This window comes from Zeus faber, assembly GCF_960531495.2.
Source record: "Zeus faber genome assembly, chromosome: 11".
Taxonomy (NCBI): Eukaryota; Metazoa; Chordata; class Actinopteri; order Zeiformes; family Zeidae; genus Zeus; species Zeus faber.
Window position 1 is genome coordinate 16,394,963 of NC_137205.1, and position 19,284 is coordinate 16,414,246.

The following is a 19,284-nucleotide window of genomic DNA, read 5'->3' on the forward strand; positions in this document are numbered from 1 at the left end:
ATAGAAAGATAAACTCTTGCAACAGGTTCAGTGTCTTTCAATGATATGTTGAGCTGTAGTTTCTCAATAGAGCCAATATCGTCCTCTGACTTTGGGAACAAGCTTGACTGTTCTTGCAACATTCCAGGGACTATCTCTTTCTCATGATCGCTGAGATGGCTCAACTCCACTGGAGGATTCCATTGTTCTGCTGTCGTTTGAATTTTTTCTGCTCTAATATGACTCACTGTAGCTGGTGGGGAAGGGTGGGAGCCATGGAGTATACAGGTAGTAGCCGGGTAGACTTCCTGGATTTGTTGTAGAGTTCCAATAACAGTTCTTCCTGACAGCACTACATCATGGTCTGTGGGATTTTGCACACTCTGTATGATAAAGGACTTTAATCCTTTTTTTTATTTTAACAATGGTCTCACAAAGCTGGAGTCTCTCTGCCCACTTTGGGTTAACATCAGGTCTTTCTGCACTGATTGGGCGTGTACTCTACATTCATCCAGAACTGATGTGTGTTTTGGTACACTGACTCTTTCTTAAGTTGTTTATGCTCACATTTTTGTTCAGCAGAGATTTGTTATATGAAGGCATGTGAATCAGCGCTTTCAACATCAGAGAAAGCTGTTGTTAATGTTTGTATTAATCACTGTTTGCTAGCTATATTACAGTCCTTAAGTTCACTGTTAATAACAACAATTACATTAGGTCCAATTATAGGGCGAGGGAGAGTATTGCCTCTAATCACAAGGGAAGGAACATTTACAGTAAGGGCTTCCTCTGAGGAAGGTTTGAAATTAACTTCCACCCACCCAGTATGAGGCATGGTCTCTCCGTTGGCTGCCATCATGGCCAACCCTTCTGTGGTGTCGCGAAGCTCCACAATGTCCATGAACCTACACTCAGGCAAGTGCATCTTTTTCCAGGCTTCATCGGATGATGTAACTTGAGATCTGGAATCCTACAAAGCTTGAACACTGGTACCTTGGATGAAACAGTCAATGAGAAATATTTTCCCACAAATGGTGCCACTGTGCTGTGTCCTTTATTCTTCAGGTCAGTACTTTTGTGCACTGTAATGCAGTGGCATGATGCATATACTTTTCTTTGTTCAGTCCAGTTATTTATTTGATATGACTGAGCAATACAGAGCCTTCTCACAGGATGCACACCATCTCAGTCTTACATATCTCCTGTTGTTCCACAATGTGCACATTGCTGGGACTTTGCTGTGCACCCAGTCACTCCCTGTCCAGTGAGAGCAAGTGGTTCCAGTTTAAAGCTGTTGCTCTATCTGTTTGCTGATCCTTCACTTTACAGCCAGCAATGAAGTGTTCACTGCTTCCATGTCGGTAACAGTGTTCACAGCAGTCGTCACGTCCACTTTGCAGACAGCGAAACACCTCCTCTCGCTGCAAGGAGATGGAGCTGGGTTATTTTGCTGTGGGGTGAACCTTTGATAGTAGCGAGTCTAAGATGTCTGCTGCTCAGGCTGGGGATGGCTGTTGGATGGGTTTCAGAAACCTCTGCACTCAACTGGTCTTTTAACTGAGGCCATATCGGTTCTCATTGCCTTAAACTCACCCAGTACATCAGGTGACATCACTTGACTGGGCTGAGGGAACAGTGGCAGGACATTGTTGCACTACTAATTTATTATGCACTTAGTGCACGCTTCCTATTGACTCCATGGTAATCCACTTTTCTCTATTTTTGCGCAATTTTGCCTATTTTTTTTTTTACAACTGCCTGTGGCTATGTAGGACTTTTCCATAGATACACTAGATAAAACTACATACTGTAGAAAGTTTTTGTAATTTAAATGTTTTATATGAGCCAACATTGTACCAGAGATGTAGAGCTGCTGTCGGATTTGCTTATTGATCAAGACCTGTTTTAAACACAAAGGACAAACATATCCCTCTGACCAATTTGAACAATTACAGTTGCAGCTCAAATTTCAATTATATTAAAAGTTCTTTATGGAAGGCTCTTATAAAACTTTTTTTTTTTTTTTACAGATTACTGAAAGGCTTTGCTTAACTTAAAGTGTATGCAGAGTTTGAAATCATAGGACATATTGTGGGACAGTCAAAAAAATATCAACATGTTATGTCATTTTAAAACAAGTAATAATTTTTTTCACACAACGACTAATAAAAGCATTGCTGGTATTTTGGACATAAAACTTGAATGATCAGAATCAGAAATACTTTAATATTCCCAGGGGGAAATTACTCTCGTTACAACTCTAATCTACATACAACATTTTTACATACAACATATTAACATCAAACATATAATAATTATTGGGAAACATATTTATATATAAATAAATATATAAACATATCTATATACACATGGTAAAGGTAAAATGTACAGTTAAAAATGTGCAAGAAGAAGAAAGTGCAGAAGTGGATATCTGTGTTTTGAGGTCAGATTACAGAGAGGGGGTGTCTGACTCTCTGAGGAGGACGTTGTAGAGATTGATGACCAGAGGCAGGAATGATTTCCTGTGGCGCACTGTGGTGCATCTGGGTAAGAGGAGTCTTCTGCTGAAGGTGCTCCTCTGCTGGGCCAGTGTGTCGTAGAGAGGGTGTGAGACATTGTCCAAGATGGACTGAAGCCTGGACAGCATCCTCCTCTCTGCCACAGTCGTCAGGGTGTCATCAGAAAACTTCTGAAGGTGGCAGGACTCTGCAATAGTTGAAGTCTGAGGTGAAGAGGGTGAAGAGGAAGGGAGAGAGGACAGTCCCCTGTGGGGCCCCAGTGTTGCTGACTACCCTGTCTGACACACAGTTCTGTAGGCGTACATACTGTGGTCTGCCCGTCAGGTAATCAACAATCCAGGACACGATGGGGGCCTCCACCTGCATCGCAACCATCTTCTCACCCAGTAGAGCCGGACAGATGGTGTTGAAAGAACTGGAGAAATCAAAGAACATGACTCTCATGGCATGGCTTGTCCAGATGAGTGTAGACTCTGTTCAGCAGGTAGATGACGCTGTCCTCAACTGCCAGGCGGGGCTGGTAGGCGAACTGCAGTGGATCAGTGAAAGGCCTGACCATAGGCCTTAGCTGTTCCAGGATGAGCCTCTCGAAGGTCTTCATGATGTGGGACGTCAGAGCCACCGGTCTGTAGTCCTGAGGGCCGCTTGGACGCGGTGTCTTCGGCACAGGAACGAGGCAGGACGTCTTCCACAGCACAGGAACCCTCTGGAGGTGCAGGCTCAGGCTGAAGACTTGGCTGAGTACTCCACACAGCTGGGGGGCACAGGCTTTAAGCACCCTGGGAAATACACCGTCGGGGCCTGCAGATTTGCTGGACTGGAGTCTCGTCAGCTGTCTTCTCACCAGGTCAGGCGTGAAGGACACTGTAGAAGTGAGAGTTAGGGGAGGGGTGGGGTCCTCAGGTTGTGGAGGACATGATGTAGAGCAGGAGGGAGGGGTGGAGTAGGTGGGTGTGAATTGAGGCGGTGAGGAGCAGACAAGGGGTCTGTAAGAAGGAGGAGTAGGGGGAGATAAGGTGGCAGTAGTTGTTGATCAAACTATGTGTTCAAAAAGATCTTGGACACAATGTACACATTATTTATTTTGAATGGTTTTGAACACAATATGCTGTCAAAATTCCTCCACTCTCTATGACAATATCGATGTGTCTGGGGCGCTTCACCCTGTACAGGCGGAGCAGGTAAAAAAAACATGCTCCGCCCCATGCCCGTACGCTCTGCCAACACACCTGGTGAAGTTGATAATATACAATATACCGCAGTCTGTATTAATTAGGGAGGAGAGGATACATCAGATTTTACAACTGCTGATGGTTCCAGTTTTGGCTGTTTTGTTGCACAGTGCAAATATTTGTGTTTCGGTTGAATTTAGGGGTCAGCATGTTGAGTCCATTGGGTCATACTGTAGTTCTTACAGTCCGTACTCATCTGAGGCAAAACCCCTCCCAGTACCTTTATGAACCATACTACATTAAACCTAGTTTTATCCCATTTTCTAGTCAGCACACATGTTTTTCATTACCCCTGAACATAGCACTTCTCATAAAAGCTGACATTTTTCGATTAAAAAAAAAAAAAATAATAAAAAAAAGTATATTTTCAGGTTTTGGAAAATTTGAGAATATGGTGAGAAACCTACATAAAAATCCTTGTACCACTGACAAACGCGGTAACATATATTTTTTTTGTAAAAGTGACTTCATTTCAAATTGCCTTTTGTCAAGAAAAAAGGCTTTTCCTGCACCATGTGCCTTTTTTCATAACTCTCGACTGCGGGAAGCTGCTGCCTCTCCCTCTTTGTGTTTTTTTTAATTTTTTTTTGCCTTTTCACATTTCCTCTCTGGTTTCCTTCCCTGATTCGTCAAAACTTTTCATGCAAACCATGCACCTGTCCCCCAACCCCAGCCCCCACCCCCCATCTGCCGGCAAAGTGGCTCAAATTGCACTTTCTAGAGAGGAGGAATCAGTCATCAGCGTAACACCCTTTTTCCTGGAGGGCTCTCCACTTTCCACCGCCTTTTTATAGAGCAGGCTGAAAATCAGTAGCTCCAAAGCCTTTGGTTACCTATAATAAAGGAAGTGGGCTTGCTCAAAATTGAGCTCCCCCCTGTGTGACATGATGGCTCAAAGAGTGTGTGAACCGTGTCCACCCTTCCTCTGGGCACTCGACGGGACTGCAGCTCTGTAGTGGATGAAGTGGTTTGGGTTCATCAGAGAGGGCTTATTTTATTTTATTTGGCTTTCATAGAGGTATTTCTTGGCCACATGTTTCTGAAGGCCCTATATTTTCTGCTTCTTTTTATACACCTTATTTTTTCCGTGCATAACAAAATGACACGGCAACAAGTATAGTTTCTCTCCTTCTATTTGTCCTTGTGTTTCTTGTGGATTCAGCCATGTTGTCTTCCTCATCCGCCAGCTTGTTTTGCTTCATGAATGATTCATGCCGTCGTCAGGTGGCAGTCCGGCGGTGAACCGTCCTGAAGTCATTATGATAGGCCGTGGAAGAACGTACCCGAAGCTCATAAGGGTTTTTTTGTTTGTGTCTTTTAAATTGAGAAATTGAGTAATTGTGTTTGCCAAATCAAATCACAAAACTATTTGCTTGATCTTGATGTCTTGCTGCCAAAGAATGCTCCCTATTTCAAAGGGGATCGTTTGTAGAGGAAGGGTTAAATGACACCGCCCCTCATCTTGGGGAAAGGACACTGCAGGCTGCTCTTTTCTCCTGGATGTCTTTGTGTAAGAAGCTGTTTAGAGGTTTCCGCACCCGACGTTGAGGCTGGAGCTCAGAGTTTCTCATCAGTAATTTTTTCGCAAAGAATGTATTTTTCTCCCTTCTACCAACTCTGCCCTTTTTGTGAATAGATAATAATACTTGATCAATGTGCACTGCATTCGTGCTCAAAATGGCACCGTCAATCACAAAGGGCTTTTCACAAGCCTTCTGCTTTTCAGATTCTTCAAAGATGGAAGCAAAAAAATGGAAAATAAACACATGGTTCAGCTCCACATGTTTGTCTTTCTTCTTCATCTGTCAGTCCCCTCTTGATTCTTTATTTGATGAGTAGTTGTTTTTCTCGTCTTGCTCTTTGTGAATTGGATTTGATTGAAAGTGCAAAATACCTAATTTTCAATATATCGTTGTCCACCTCAAAGGCTCCATGAGCCCAACTATGGTCGGGGTTGGGGTGCAAAACAGAACAGGAAGCTTTATCTCATTCCCTTCATGTTATCAATGATTTTTCTTCTTCTGATGTTCAGCCAATGTAGCGGCAGCAGCAGGCGGCTTCATCTACTTCCTGAGCTACCTGCCTTACTTGTTCCTGTGGCCGCGGTACGACTTGCTGAGCCACACGCAGAAGGTGTCCGCCTGCCTAATCTCCAACGTGGCCATGGCCATGGGAGCCCAGCTCATAGGGATGTTCGAAGGCAAAGGTAAGGCCGTGCTCGCCGTTATACCTTTCAAGTGACATTTACCACATTGTATGCTCACAACACAAAGCAGTATGAAAACAAGCCCATGTGTGCTGTTCCTCCGCAGCTAGGCCTCTTGCGATAGTTACTTTATGGATTTATCGTACGGTATATTCAAGATTCAAGAGGTTTATTCGTCACATACATATACATACTTCTATACATATATGCAGTGAAATGTAATGCAACGCACCCGGTGGTTACACACAATATGTCCTAGACAGAACACAGTAGCTACCTAATAAAATTTCTTTCTACTAGACCAACTAACTGATTCCTAAAACGTAATACAGTAAGTCGAATACTTATTGGATAAAATAAAAATATATAGAATAAAAATTTAATTAAATGGAATAGATAAAGGGAATAGGCTTGCGTATATGTGATAGACTTATGTATATGGGATAGGCAATGATGTAAATACAGATATGTGCATTAAAGTGGCATGTTAATAAAGTGAGGTAGTGTTTGTGGGATAATACAGCACAGCGCAGCAACAGTACGGCGCAGCAATACGGTACGACCGGAGCGCTGGCACAGGCGACCACAAGGGGCGGCGCCACACTGTGATATTTAAATATTTTTTTCACATTGCAAATATATATAACATAAACATGAATTCCAAGTACCTTTGAGATCAATTTGTAGTAGTTGTGACACCCAGTTGTCCATCAATCTGTCTTTTTGGTTATGTAATATATATAACACATTTTTTTCACGAGTACCCCCTGCAGTACTCCTGCAGTACCCCTAGTTGTACGGGTAACCCCATTTGAGAAACACTTAGAGCAGTGAGGGTTCGTGGTTCAAAGTGGGGTTCGTGGAGGACTGTGTATAGTTTTTGAAGGGGCACATCTTTTAATTTTTAGATATATAATTTTTATGCAATAAATAATTATGCATATATAAGTATGTCCTTTTAGACAAACAAATCCCGCCATTTTCACCTCCTCGCCACCGTGCGCTCCCTGGTCTCTCTAGTACATTTCTCTTGATTTATAATGTTTATAATTTAATTGAATACATTGATTTTATATTCTGTATTTTGAAATGATGCAGTACAAATATATCTAATACATTTCCCTCAACTTGGGTTTGTTTTTCCACATAACCTATTTAGAAGTGTGAGAAATAGGCCAAATATGCATAGGCTGGTTTATTTTCTCCCATATGAGGGGGTCCTTGGGGACTTCCTGACTTAGAGCTATCAAAAGACATTTGAGTATCTACGAAGGCCTGTTTATTAGTCATTTAGCAATCTTTGTTGGCTAGTTGACCTTCACATTTCTTTTAAAATCCTCTTTACCCGCTCAATAGGTACAGGGATCCAGTGGTCAAACTTGTTCGACTCGGTGACCGTGGACGATGACTTCTCCCTGGCCCAGGTGCTGTGTCTGCTGCTGTTCGACGCCGTGCTATACGGCCTGGTGGCCTGGTACGTGGAGGCGGTGTTCCCCGGGGAGTACGGAGTCCCCCTCCCATGCTACTTCTTCGTACTGGTATGTGTTAACTACAGCCTCATGTAAGCGCACGCTTAGTTCGAGGGATAGCGTTTTTGGCTCTCTAGTTAGATTAGTTCCGTCACCTTTTTGACATCACATTTAAAGTGGCAATCCATAAGATTGACTGTGTTAGGTGGATTACACTACAAGACCTTGAATTCCATTCGCAACTGCAACATTTATTTCCAACATCTGTGTTTACCCAAGTCTTTCCTCTAAGACTCAGTCACTTTGCGTTCGTCTGATCCACTGATTTTTTTTATTAGTATTTTTTCTTGGTCACTTGAGGTGGTGAAGCATTTTGTGTACCAACAACGCAGTTCTTAGTCGAAATACGCAGGTACGAAATTCCAGATGAAACTCTTTTTTAAATATAAATAAATAAATAATAAAGATATTAAAAAAATATATATATGTATGTAGTGTGTGTGTGTGTGTGTATATATGTGCGTATGTATGTATATACTGTATATATATATTTTTTTTGTTATTTAATGACGAAATCAATCAATACAAAATTGATTGTTTACCATAGTGTTAACATATAAAACGTGAGATGCACCGATCGATCGGCCGGTGACTGGAATGAGTCGGTTTTCAATGGCCGATCGGTGTCAGATAAATCAGATTCTTTGCCGGTCAAATTTACACACCGATACATTGCTCATGTACTGTACTGGTAAATGTACCGATATTCAAACTCGATACCAACGTAATGTAACGTAGTTGCATAATTGACGCTCAAAATAGAGAGCTAAAGAAAGAAAATGTCGGCTGATTGGAGGCACTTCAAGGTAAACAAGATTTTTAGATAGAGGATAGATAGAAGATTAGATAAATTAATTATTTATTGCCCGACAATATTCCAACATTGTTCAGACTGTGTATCTAGCACTGTTACAGCAGAGCTCCGATTGTGATGAAAAGTGTGACTTTTTTGAAACTGGGTTCTTGACGAGTCACTCCGTAAAATGAGTCGTTCTGCAGCGGATCTGAAATTGGAATCTGTAGGTCAGACTTTAAAAAAAAATCGAAAATGGGAATCTTCCAAGAAAATTGCAATCAGTACATCTCTAGTTGTAAACATGTTCAGTAACTTTAAGAGATAATGTATTTCAAGGTGTATATCCTAATGAGATGAATATTTATACTGTGTATAGTTAACCGTAGTAGCTCGTATACGATATGATTATCCTCGTTACGAGACGGCTATAGTGTGAATAACTGATGGAGTCATTTAGCTGCAGTAACTCAAACCCCGCGGAGACTCCCTGTTACACTTTTGTGGTACTCAATATATTTCCCCAAGGTTGGCAGGTCTGCAATTTCTGTTCTTTTTTGTGACTATTCATCCATCTTGACAGTTTACTGACCACATCTAGCTACCCTGTTTTATCAAATTCACCGCAGCTGCCTTTCAATTATTATGCGCGCCTGATCAGTGGCGCATATAGAGGAGCACATACATAAAGCAAATTCATTGATTGTTTAGTTTTTTTTAAGTGCCCCCTAAATATCAGTTACATTTGATACCATAAGTATCAAATATGTGATTTTTTTTTTTTTTTTTTTTAAACAAAATAAATGTGATTGCCATTCGGCCCTCCTGGTAAGTCGTGCCTCAGAAAATCGAATTGATTGTTCACCAGAGGCAGATTTATTTCCATAAGAACCGTCAAAGTTGCTTGCAGAAGGTGACGAGTGAGACAGAGAGAGAGAGTGAGAGAGGTCACAGAAGTCAAACAATGAATGTTGTGACCGAACCAGCAGAGGAAGTCATTTGCTTCACCTGCCGAAAAGGCGACAGGAAGGAAGTGCCTTCACACCCACTTTTATGTAGACAATGTATCTAGCCTAGTTCCCGCCGTCAACAGGATTCCCAGACGGCCAGTCGGGTGTGGATGAGCTGCATTCGCGACTCACGCGGCTCGTGCAAAATTCAGCGGCCATTTTGTCTGGACACAAAGATGGTTCTGTTCTGAACGCTGAGTTCAGACCCTGAACTGGACGGAGATCCATTTATTCGGACAATGCTCACGTCTCCCCTGCTGCCTCTGACCTTTTATGAACAACTTCCCTCGGCTGTTTCTTCAATCCTCGCCTTTCATCCTCTTGTGCTCCATCTTCAACGTTTGTGACGTTTATGACGTGGGCTTTGTTGTCAGGATTTCAACTTAATCTCCATCCTCCTTTGTTGGAGCCAGTTGTTTCAATGTGTGTCAGAGGACGGGATCAAAAATAAGAAGAATAAGCCTCGTCTTGGACTAAAGCAGTTTCATCCTAACTTTGTGAGAACCATAGGTTAATGTTGCTCTTGGGAGGTCTTAACGAAGTGTTTTGTGTTTCCTTTACCCAAGAAAATCCAATATAGCCCAGCCACATGATATGAGGTTGAGAAGCTCTTTCTAATTTAGATTAAGGTAAATCGCTCAGGGTGTCATGAGTTGCAGCAAAGTTTAATAAACCTAAATTTGGCTTCTCAAATTAAAAGTTCCGCACACTCATGTTCCCAATAATTATCTGATGTCTACTACATCAGTGGCCTTTTCTTGGGCTTTCAACCACGACTATCTAGATTCCATTCCATGCTTTGTTAATTCAACATTTAAAGCCTGTTCCAGAGAGCTGGCTTCATCTTTTTATGTGCCAATAGTTTCCCATTTCCCATGTCTGTCCCTTGTTCCCTGGTCGCCGCAGCCTTCCTACTGGTGCAGCAGCCCTCGCATGGCCTTAGTCAACGAGAAAGAAGAAGAGGAGGACGCCGAAAAGGCTCTGAAGGGCGAGTTCATTGAGGAGGAGCCGGCCGGGCTTGTCTCCGGGGTCAAGATCAAGCACCTGGCTAAGGTGAGCGGGCGCGACTGTTGCAATATGCTCTGCTTTGAAAACAACTGAAAAGCGCACAGATGGTGCGAGGCTGCCAGAAGGAGGAACAAAAATAACCCCTTTTGAAGACTCAAATTGAGACGCCGCGGGCGAAATAAGCGACGAAGGTTAAATCTGCTGTGAGACCTGTTCTGGATTTTCCAGCAATTAGGTGTGCTCTTGTGTCTCCCTGGCAGGAATTCAAAGTGGGCAACAAGACGCGGCAGGCCGTGCGAGACCTGACATTGAACATGCTGGAAGGACAGATCACCGTGCTGCTGGGACACAACGGGGCCGGGAAGACCACCACGCTGTCCATGCTGACAGGTGACATGCGTGAACAACACACGGGCAAACGCGTGCCGGCAGGCAGGCGTTTACTTACCGGCATTTCCTGAATGATGAGCGACAGTCAAAAAGAGTCAGTTTGGCTCAAAGTTAGGAATTTATCTTCTAATGATAATAATAATCATTTCATTCTGTGGAAATCACGGCTCTTCCCATGTTCGAGTCGGGCGACGTCAACCGATATTCGCACTCAGTAAATGCCTGCCTTTCTTCAGTTACCAAGTCGTGAACAAAACAAACAAACGACTCCTTTACCACAGTGACTCCAGAGTCATTTTAAAGATTTGTTCACTACAAACGAATCGTTTGGGAGTCTTGCGTCACTAGCAGGCAGGTACATGTATTTTTCCTCTTTGTTCAGCCGTGGTTCTTTTTGTGGCCCCAGGTCTGTTTCCCCCCACTAGTGGGAGGGCTTACATCAACGGCTACGACATCTGTCAGGACATGGCTCTGATTCGCCGAAGTCTGGGACTCTGTCCCCAGCACGACGTGCTGTTCGACAACCTCACTGTCAGAGAGCACCTGCTTTTCTACGCCCAGGTGCACACACGCACACACGCACACATGCACACACGCACATACACACACACACACACACACACACACACACACAAAGAGTACACAGTTATTGTGCATGTGTGTCACCACCTCGACTTAATATTTTTGTATTTTTCTCCCCCTGTCCAGCTGAAAGGCTACTCCAAAGACAAGATTCCGGCCGAGGTGGACCGGATCATCGGCATCTTGAACCTGGAGGACAAGCGGCAGGCGCGCTCCAAGACGCTGTCCGGCGGCATGAAGAGGAAGCTCTCCATCGGCATCGCCCTCATCGGAGACGCCAAGGTGGGGACCGCACGAGACGTTTTTCCTGTGGGCTCGGCAGAAATTCTAAACTCATTCATTTAGACACAATACAATACAAAAGTGGCCATCATGATAATATATTTCTCTCTTTCTTTTTCCTCCCATCGTTGTTGCTTTCTTCCCTCCCTCCTTCCTTCCTTCCATCAGGTGGTCATGCTGGACGAGCCCACATCGGGCATGGACCCGTCGGCGCGGCGTGCCACCTGGGACCTGCTGCAGGGCGAGAAGCGTGGCCGCACCATTCTGCTCACCACGCACTTCATGGACGAGGCCGACCTGCTGGGGGACCGCATCGCCATCATGGCCGCTGGAGAGCTGCAGTGCTGCGGCTCGCCACTGTTCCTCAAGAATAAATATGGTGAGAGAGGGTGGACTCCCCCCTTAACCCTTCCTAGTCGTCTTTTAAGACTTAATGCTGTGCCTCCTTTAAAGAAGATTGGAAAAGAACAACTCCTTCAAAAGCTCTTCGCCTCTTCCTGTAGCTCTTCATGTGATGATTGCATTAACCCTTTTTCGCTTTCATATTTTTTGTACTGTACCTTGCAGACAGGTTTAAAAAAAATACAAAATAAAAAAAATAAAATAAAGATTTGAAAAGAACATCTTAGCGATCATACCCTTTTTCCGTAGCTCTTTAAGTGATGATTGTGTTAAAATTCATTTTTGCCTCATGGTCAGATTTAAGAACTTGCACTCTAACCTCGAGAGAACATTAAAAACAGATCTTATTGAAGAAATTCAAAGAAAGCCCTTAAGAAAGAAATGTAAGGTGTTGGTGAGATTTATCTCAACACTTTTGTGAATCCGCCCCCAGGAGTTGGTAACCGTTTTGTCCCCGGAGACCATCATTTATTTTTAATTTCTATCGATAATGTATATGGATAATTGTTTTTTACATACAGTATCATCAATATCCTTTGCCAACTGGTTGAACTGAATATTCCCCACGGACAAATCACTTGATGATGATGACAAAATACATACTCGAGACCCAATCTTCCCAAGCCTTGTCCTTTGTGTTTTTGTCCATATATAGATCATTTTGGGGGCCCATAAAGCACCTCCATCTTGACAATGATCTTCATGCTTCAGACCCGTATTGACCCACTTCACCTTTTGACTTTGAATGCATTTCCGTCAACGGTCACAAATAACACTCCGACCGTAAAGGCCATGTTTTTATCTGCGCGGGCACACAGTGATGGCGTCAAACTGAGAAATATGGACCTAATGGACTTCAAATGGTTTCAGAGTGTGAATAAAAAAATATTTACCTCAGATCAATAAGATAATGGAGAGCTGTCCCACTTTACGAGGCAAAATCGACCCAGTACAATCAGCAAGGAACCAAAGTAACAGGAGAGCTGCTGTAAATGCCAGGCGCTGGTGAGAGAGGAGGGAAATATAAAGCAATTTAAGTATCGCCGTGGTGTCAAATTCAGTTTTAGCTGTTCACTAGCAAAAAATAACGACTGAAAAAATTTGGAACTGGTCAGGGGTAATGTTAAATGTACTGTAAATATGTGTGCCAACTAGTGAACACTGAACAGGCTAAAAAGGAGAGAGAGAGAGATCTTTCCCAAGTTGTGACGGGCTCTCTACCTCCCCGCCAGGCGCTGGATACCACATGGTGATCGTGAAGGACGACCTGTGCAACGTGTCGCGGATCACACACCTCGTCCACATGTACGTTCCGGACGCCACGCTGGAGAGCAGTGCCGGGGCCGAGCTCTCCTACATCCTGCCCAAGGAGAGCACCAGCCGGTGAGGTCCTCCGCTCGAGCATCCGTGTAAGGGATAATGTGAGGCCAGCCGGTCATTATCTTTAAATAAGCTCCTTCAGTCTGATACCGACCGTGACACCTGACCGATGCGACAATGTCTGGCTGGCTGTATGTTATCCCACTTAGTACACGACTTCTTACTAAATAAAAGAGTTCACTGATACAGAATATTGATTTTAAATTATTTAATCACTAGTATGCCTGGCATGGAAGCACCCTCGGCGACTACAAGGCTTCCACTTCTTCAGCTTCCACTAAAAAAAATGATCCGCAACAACATAGCAAACTCTCTTCACCCTACAAAAAACGTGCCCCTAAATTTGACGAGCATGCCATATTTACTCACTCAAATATAAGCCGGTAGTCAAATAAAAACAGGGCCTCTAATAAATGCCGGGGGCGTGTTGACAAGAACATATAAAAGCCTGCCTCAACCAAAACTGATCGTAATGGCACCGCTGTTCCGGTGCGGAGCTCGGCTCCCAAACAAAGCAGATGAAAACAGTGGGTTTTTATTGTAGATATATTTCATTTACTCCATTTCCTACTGCTGCGGAGCAGATCGCTTCTTGGGGCAAATGCCTGACTCTGAGCGCGCTCGCTCTCTAGCGCTCCAAGCAGGAAGTGGTGTGCTCAAGGCAAATCTGAAAACTGTAATTCCACCCTCTGCAGTTAGGCAAATAAAGGTCCCAGTCACCATTTTAGGAAATACTGTATTTATAAATTATTTATCTATTTATTTATTTTTTTTAACCTGTGCTGTCAGCATCCTGGGCATACAACACAGAGTATTTGTATGCCATTTTCCAGGACAGAGTGGAGTTCACCTTCTCAACCTGCAATGTAACTCTTTATTAATTCTTACATCATCAAGAACTGCTGCAATAACTCTGTCCTGTGGATGCCCTGTAGAATGACAAGAGCACAGTTTTGGTTATGGAGAGCCACCACCAACCCCCCTCTTTGGAGAACTATTCATCATGTTTGGGTCATTTACATTTACACAAAAACATAAACAGTGGACGACAACATGTATTGAAAAACTGAATTAGGTCCAGGAAAACTGGAACTACAACTGGTCCCGTGGCCTCTTCCTGTCAAAGTTATGGCAGTAAATGAGGGAGGAAAGGAGATGAAAGCACCCCTGCTTGCTGGGACTTATCCCCATTGGTACTGGTGTAGAAGGTCGGTATTATGTTGCGGCGCCTCCAAGCAGCGCAAGGGGCCCCGAAGCCCCCCGAACTCCACAGCCCTGCGGACAACCCCCAGCTTCAGGAGATCCCCGGGTATCCCGCCCTGTGGCCACGGAGGACCCCCGGGCCCCAGAGAAGCCAGAGGGCCGTGGAGCAACTCCCGCGCCCAGCCGGAGGAGCATGACCAAGTCCCAGGGAGCACAAGGAGGCCCTGCGCCCCAGGGGCGCACACATACAACCAACCCCCAGGCACAGGCACAAGACGCAGTCACCGGCATAGAACTCGGGCCACGGGCGCAAGGCACGGACCGCGGGCGGATCACGGCCCCAGAAGGCACCCGGCGGTGCTCTCCGCAGCCCCGCCAGGTCGCAGCACATCATAAGCCACCAGGCACAAGCCGTCAGGACTCCAGCCAAGCCGGGAGCTGGGGCCCACCCGACCGCCCCCTGGCCAACCACACCCCCACACCGACCCGCCAGCGAACGGCCACCCTGGAAAACCCCAGTGCTCAATGTGTGCTGTTGGTAACTGCAGTTAAAATTGCGGGGTTGGGGGTGGGAGTCCTTCAGGCAAGTTGAACCCAAATCACTTGCACCCCTCCTGTCTCGCAGACCCTGGTCTGATGGAGTGTTCGGAGTAGGATTGGTGTGCCAATGTGTGTGTTCGAAGCTAATGTGAGTGGGATTAAAATTTGGAGTGAAGTTAAGGGTAAACAAATCTGATAGATTGCGGGAGATATCAATACCAAGGTATCTAATATTGCCCGTTGTGATGGTTAAGTGAAGTTTCTGGGTTGCAGCATTACAGTCCCCCCCAATGAGTGGTAAGACTGTGGTTTTAGTCCAATTTATTAAATAGTCTGAGATAGCTGAGAATTAAGATATACGATTGAACACCTCCGGTAGGGATGATATTGGGTTCCGTATGTACAGTAGGCTATCGTCTGCATACAAACTGATTTTGTGAACAGAGTTTCCTGTTTGTATGCCTACAATATTACTGTTTTGACAGATAGCCGCCGCCGCGAGGGGTTCAATAAAGATGGCGAATACTAAAGGGGAGAGCGGACATCCTTGTCTTGTGCCGCGTTGTAGAGTGGAACGCTGTGAGGTGTAACCATTGGTGATGACATAAGCAGATGGAGAGTTGTAGAGGATTCTGATCCATTGAATACGGTATTTATCAATGTGAAATTGGACATATCCGCATTAATCCCTTCAGCCCTTCCATCGTAGTTCCTGTGTAGCGTCACTGCTAGATAGTGTTAGCATTAGAATGTAGACAGTGTGAAACGGGGGATGTGAATCCAGGCAGGAAGAAGAAGTTGCCGTGACTGCCGTGACGGTCATTATTAAGATAATATTCAAAAATAACTGACCGCTGATTGCCGTAGCTTGCCCAGCCTGCGTACACACATGCAAACAAATGCATGAAGGCAAAGAGACCAAAAAGCTTCTCGTGAGGACAATGGAGCATGATTGATATGAAAAGTTTCTAATGCGTTTAGTTAACACCTCTCTGGTTCCAGGAAGACTAAAAATCACTTTTCTCTGATGCTTCTTTCTTTTTTACCACTTTGTTCTCAGGTTTGAGCTGCTGTTCGCTGAGCTGGAGATGAACAGGGAGGAGCTGGGCATCGCCAGCTATGGAGCTTCAGTGACTACCATGGAGGAGGTCTTCCTCAGGTATCTGGACAAGATGTGTGTGTGTGTGTGTGTGTGTGTGTGTGTGTGTGATATGACTTGACAAATCTAGACAAAAAAGGTTTGTGGTCCTCAATAGCTGATCACAAGTATTGCAAAGATGGCGGCCATGATGGTTGTCATGGGAACGGCTAGGAAACTGGATCAAAGGTTATTCGAAGTAAGTGTAGGTGGTATTTGGTTGCAAGTGTTAGCTACATTGTTGAGGACTATTTTTCTTAAACTATTAGCATACAACCTACAAGGTTATAAAATAATTTTGAATCAATATTCTGTCACATTGTGTTATTTGGTAAGTAGCGGTGTAAGAAGCAGGCTAATGTGCACCCAGCCAGTCATTATCACAGAATAATCCCCGACAGGGTCGGAATCAGGATATCTGTCTGAAGGGGGTTATTTTTTTCACCAATTATTCCTTACATAATATCCCCTAAACTGAATAAACATGCAGTGTCGTCCATGCTGTAAAAAACATGAGGTGTGTGTGTGTGTGTGTGTGTGTGTGTGTGTGTGTGTGTGTGTGTGTGTGTGTGTGTGTGTGTGTGTGTGTGTGTGTGTGTGTGTGTGTGTGTGTGTGTGCGCGCGCGCTCTAAGAGTGGGGAAGTTGGTGGACTCCAGTCTGGACATCCAGGCCATCCAGCTGCCAGCGCTGCAGTACCAGCACGAGCGGCGCTCGCACGACTGGACCACGGACGACGCCAGCAGCATAAGCGGCATGACCGACGCCACCGACTTCACCGACAGCGGCACGCTCATCTCCGAGGACTGCTCCAATATCAAGCTCAACACCGGGGTGAGAGGGGGATGGAGCACTTGGGTCGGCGTCCCGAAAGTCTTAAAAGCTGTTTTGTATTTGGCTGCGAAAGAGGCTGTGCGAGGTTTGTCAAGTATAGCTCTGATATCCTCATTAAGACCATTTTACTTCAGTAAATTTTATAACACTCTCATAAAAAGTCTCATAAAAAGTCAAAGTACCGCATTGACATTTCTACTTAAGAGCAATGTTATAAGTTATTGCACTTAATTGTATTTTAAATATTATTTAAAGTAAAAGTACTTCATATCCAGTGCCCAGAGCCTATAATAAGACATAAAGTGCTACTGTAGTTTTTTTTCCTGCAGATGAGTGCTCATGCAGATCCTGATTACATTTTGCAAGTGGAGGTAGTTATAGGCAATTACAAGGACCTGATGAATCATTGATGAGCGTTCCAAAATCACCGGTCCCAGATATTTTTAGATTTTGAGATATATATTTATTTCTTGATTATTAATTTTATTATTTTAAACTAACTGTGCAACTGTGTTAGAAATGTAGTAAGGTAAAAATGATAGATGTTTGCTTTGAGTGGAGTAAAAATCGAAAGTCGTTGAAACTGAATATACTTAAGTAAAGGACAGTTACTTCATAAATGTGCTTATACTAAGTTACTTTCCACCACCGCCACTGTGCTAATTTCTATTATTTTTCCGTCCTGACACCGTCTTCCTCCTTCTCTCCACCAGGTGAGACTGTACCTGCAGCAGTTCTACGCAATGTTCCTGAAGAGGGCGCTCTACACCTGGAGGAACTGGAAGGTGATGGTGGCCCAGTTCTTGGTCCCGCTGGTCTTCACCGTGGTGGCCCTGGTGGTGGCGCGCACCTTCCCGAGCCACCAGACGGCCCCCCAGCTCAGGTTGGATCTGAGCCGCTACGGCCCCACCCGGGTCCCTGTGGCCCTGGAGCCTGGGGCCGGGCCCCTGGCGGCCGCCCTGGCCGACTCCTACGTCTCCCAGCTCCCTGGCCAGCTGGGCCAGCACGTCAACATCACTGGTGAGTATGGTGATCACTGAATGCTATCTGCAACCAACAGACAAGGAAGAAATGGGTATAAATACCCGTGGTGCCCTGCAATCATTTTTTGCAAAATTGCCGCAAATTTTCTATAATAAGTGGCCAAATCAACAGATTGCTTTACCTTTACACCCCTTCCCTGAGAAGTCAGTGTCGTCATACAGTGTTGACAGGGGCGATGCTTCCCATATGCGACATAGCTGCCTAGGCCGCCATCTCGAGGGGGGCGCAACAACTTGCACCCAGAAAAAATAAAAATCATTAGTTATTGATCATCACAGGCTGGATTCAAACCTGGGTCGCTGAAGGTGTTTGGCCTGTTACATGCAGCTTATCTAGCGATCCATATTTAGATGTAGGTTATCTTATTTTACTCTGTTTTCCTATGGAACTAAACAAGCCCCATGCTTGATGTGGACACTTTCTCCGCCAGCCCTGAGATCTGATCTTATTTGGTGCTTACTGTGGGTTGAATTAAACATTCATTTTTTATTAGACTTATTACTGGAAGCCGTACTCCTCTCCCTTTATTCTTTTCCCGTCAGACTTCACCGACTACGTCCTGGCCCAGGCAGAGGAGGAAGGCGGGGCCTTCAACGAGCGCTGCGTGGTGGGCGCCGCCTTCCGCGGCAGCAGCCGTCACTTCGCGGAGGCCACGGCCTACTTCAACAACGAGGGCTACCACACCTCTGCCACCGCGCTCACTATGCTGGACAACGCCCTGTTCAGGATGCTGGCTGGCCCCAACGCCTCCATCCAGACAGGAAACTTCCCCATGCCGCGCAACCTCTCCGAGCTCGCCCAGAGCCAGCTAACCGAGTGAGCACACACGCACGCACGCACGCACGCACACACGCGCACGCACACACGCGCACGCACACGCACGTACACGCACACACAGCACAGTATGGGGGGAATTCTAAGTGACTGATGGGTCCTAAACATTCGGTACATTTTTTTCAATGTTAAATTATTTACCCATCATCGTTAATAAAATATTTTATTTACAATGTACTAATAAAACTGTTGGAACAGTTTCTTTTCTTTTTTTTTTTTACTTGTTTTTGGCAAAAAGTAAAATCCAGAAAGCCTCTGCCCCCCCTCCCCACCTCTATTTTCATTAAACGGTTCGGTCCTGCCCCCAAACCAGGCACGAACGGTACTTGCAAGCAGCGAATTGCGAGTGAGGAGTGCCGACGGAACATCATGTCTCAGCTC

The 19,284-nt window shown here is 44.8% G+C and overlaps 1 protein-coding gene across 1 annotated transcript in view; it reads left to right on the plus strand.

Annotated features, from left to right (window-relative positions):
- The window catches only part of abca3b (ATP-binding cassette, sub-family A (ABC1), member 3b), a 52,879-nt gene that overhangs the window by 21,295 nt on the left and 12,300 nt on the right, over positions 1-19,284 (plus strand). Inside the window, exons 9-20 of the mRNA XM_080009259.1 lie at positions 5,763-5,936; positions 7,293-7,474; positions 10,175-10,321; positions 10,537-10,666; positions 11,073-11,227; positions 11,375-11,530; positions 11,699-11,909; positions 13,165-13,315; positions 16,116-16,214; positions 16,827-17,025; positions 17,739-18,045; positions 18,612-18,885. Coding sequence (XP_079865385.1) covers positions 5,763-5,936; positions 7,293-7,474; positions 10,175-10,321; positions 10,537-10,666; positions 11,073-11,227; positions 11,375-11,530; positions 11,699-11,909; positions 13,165-13,315; positions 16,116-16,214; positions 16,827-17,025; positions 17,739-18,045; positions 18,612-18,885 — 2,185 coding nt within the window. The remainder of the gene's footprint in view (positions 1-5,762; positions 5,937-7,292; positions 7,475-10,174; positions 10,322-10,536; positions 10,667-11,072; positions 11,228-11,374; positions 11,531-11,698; positions 11,910-13,164; positions 13,316-16,115; positions 16,215-16,826; positions 17,026-17,738; positions 18,046-18,611; positions 18,886-19,284) is intronic.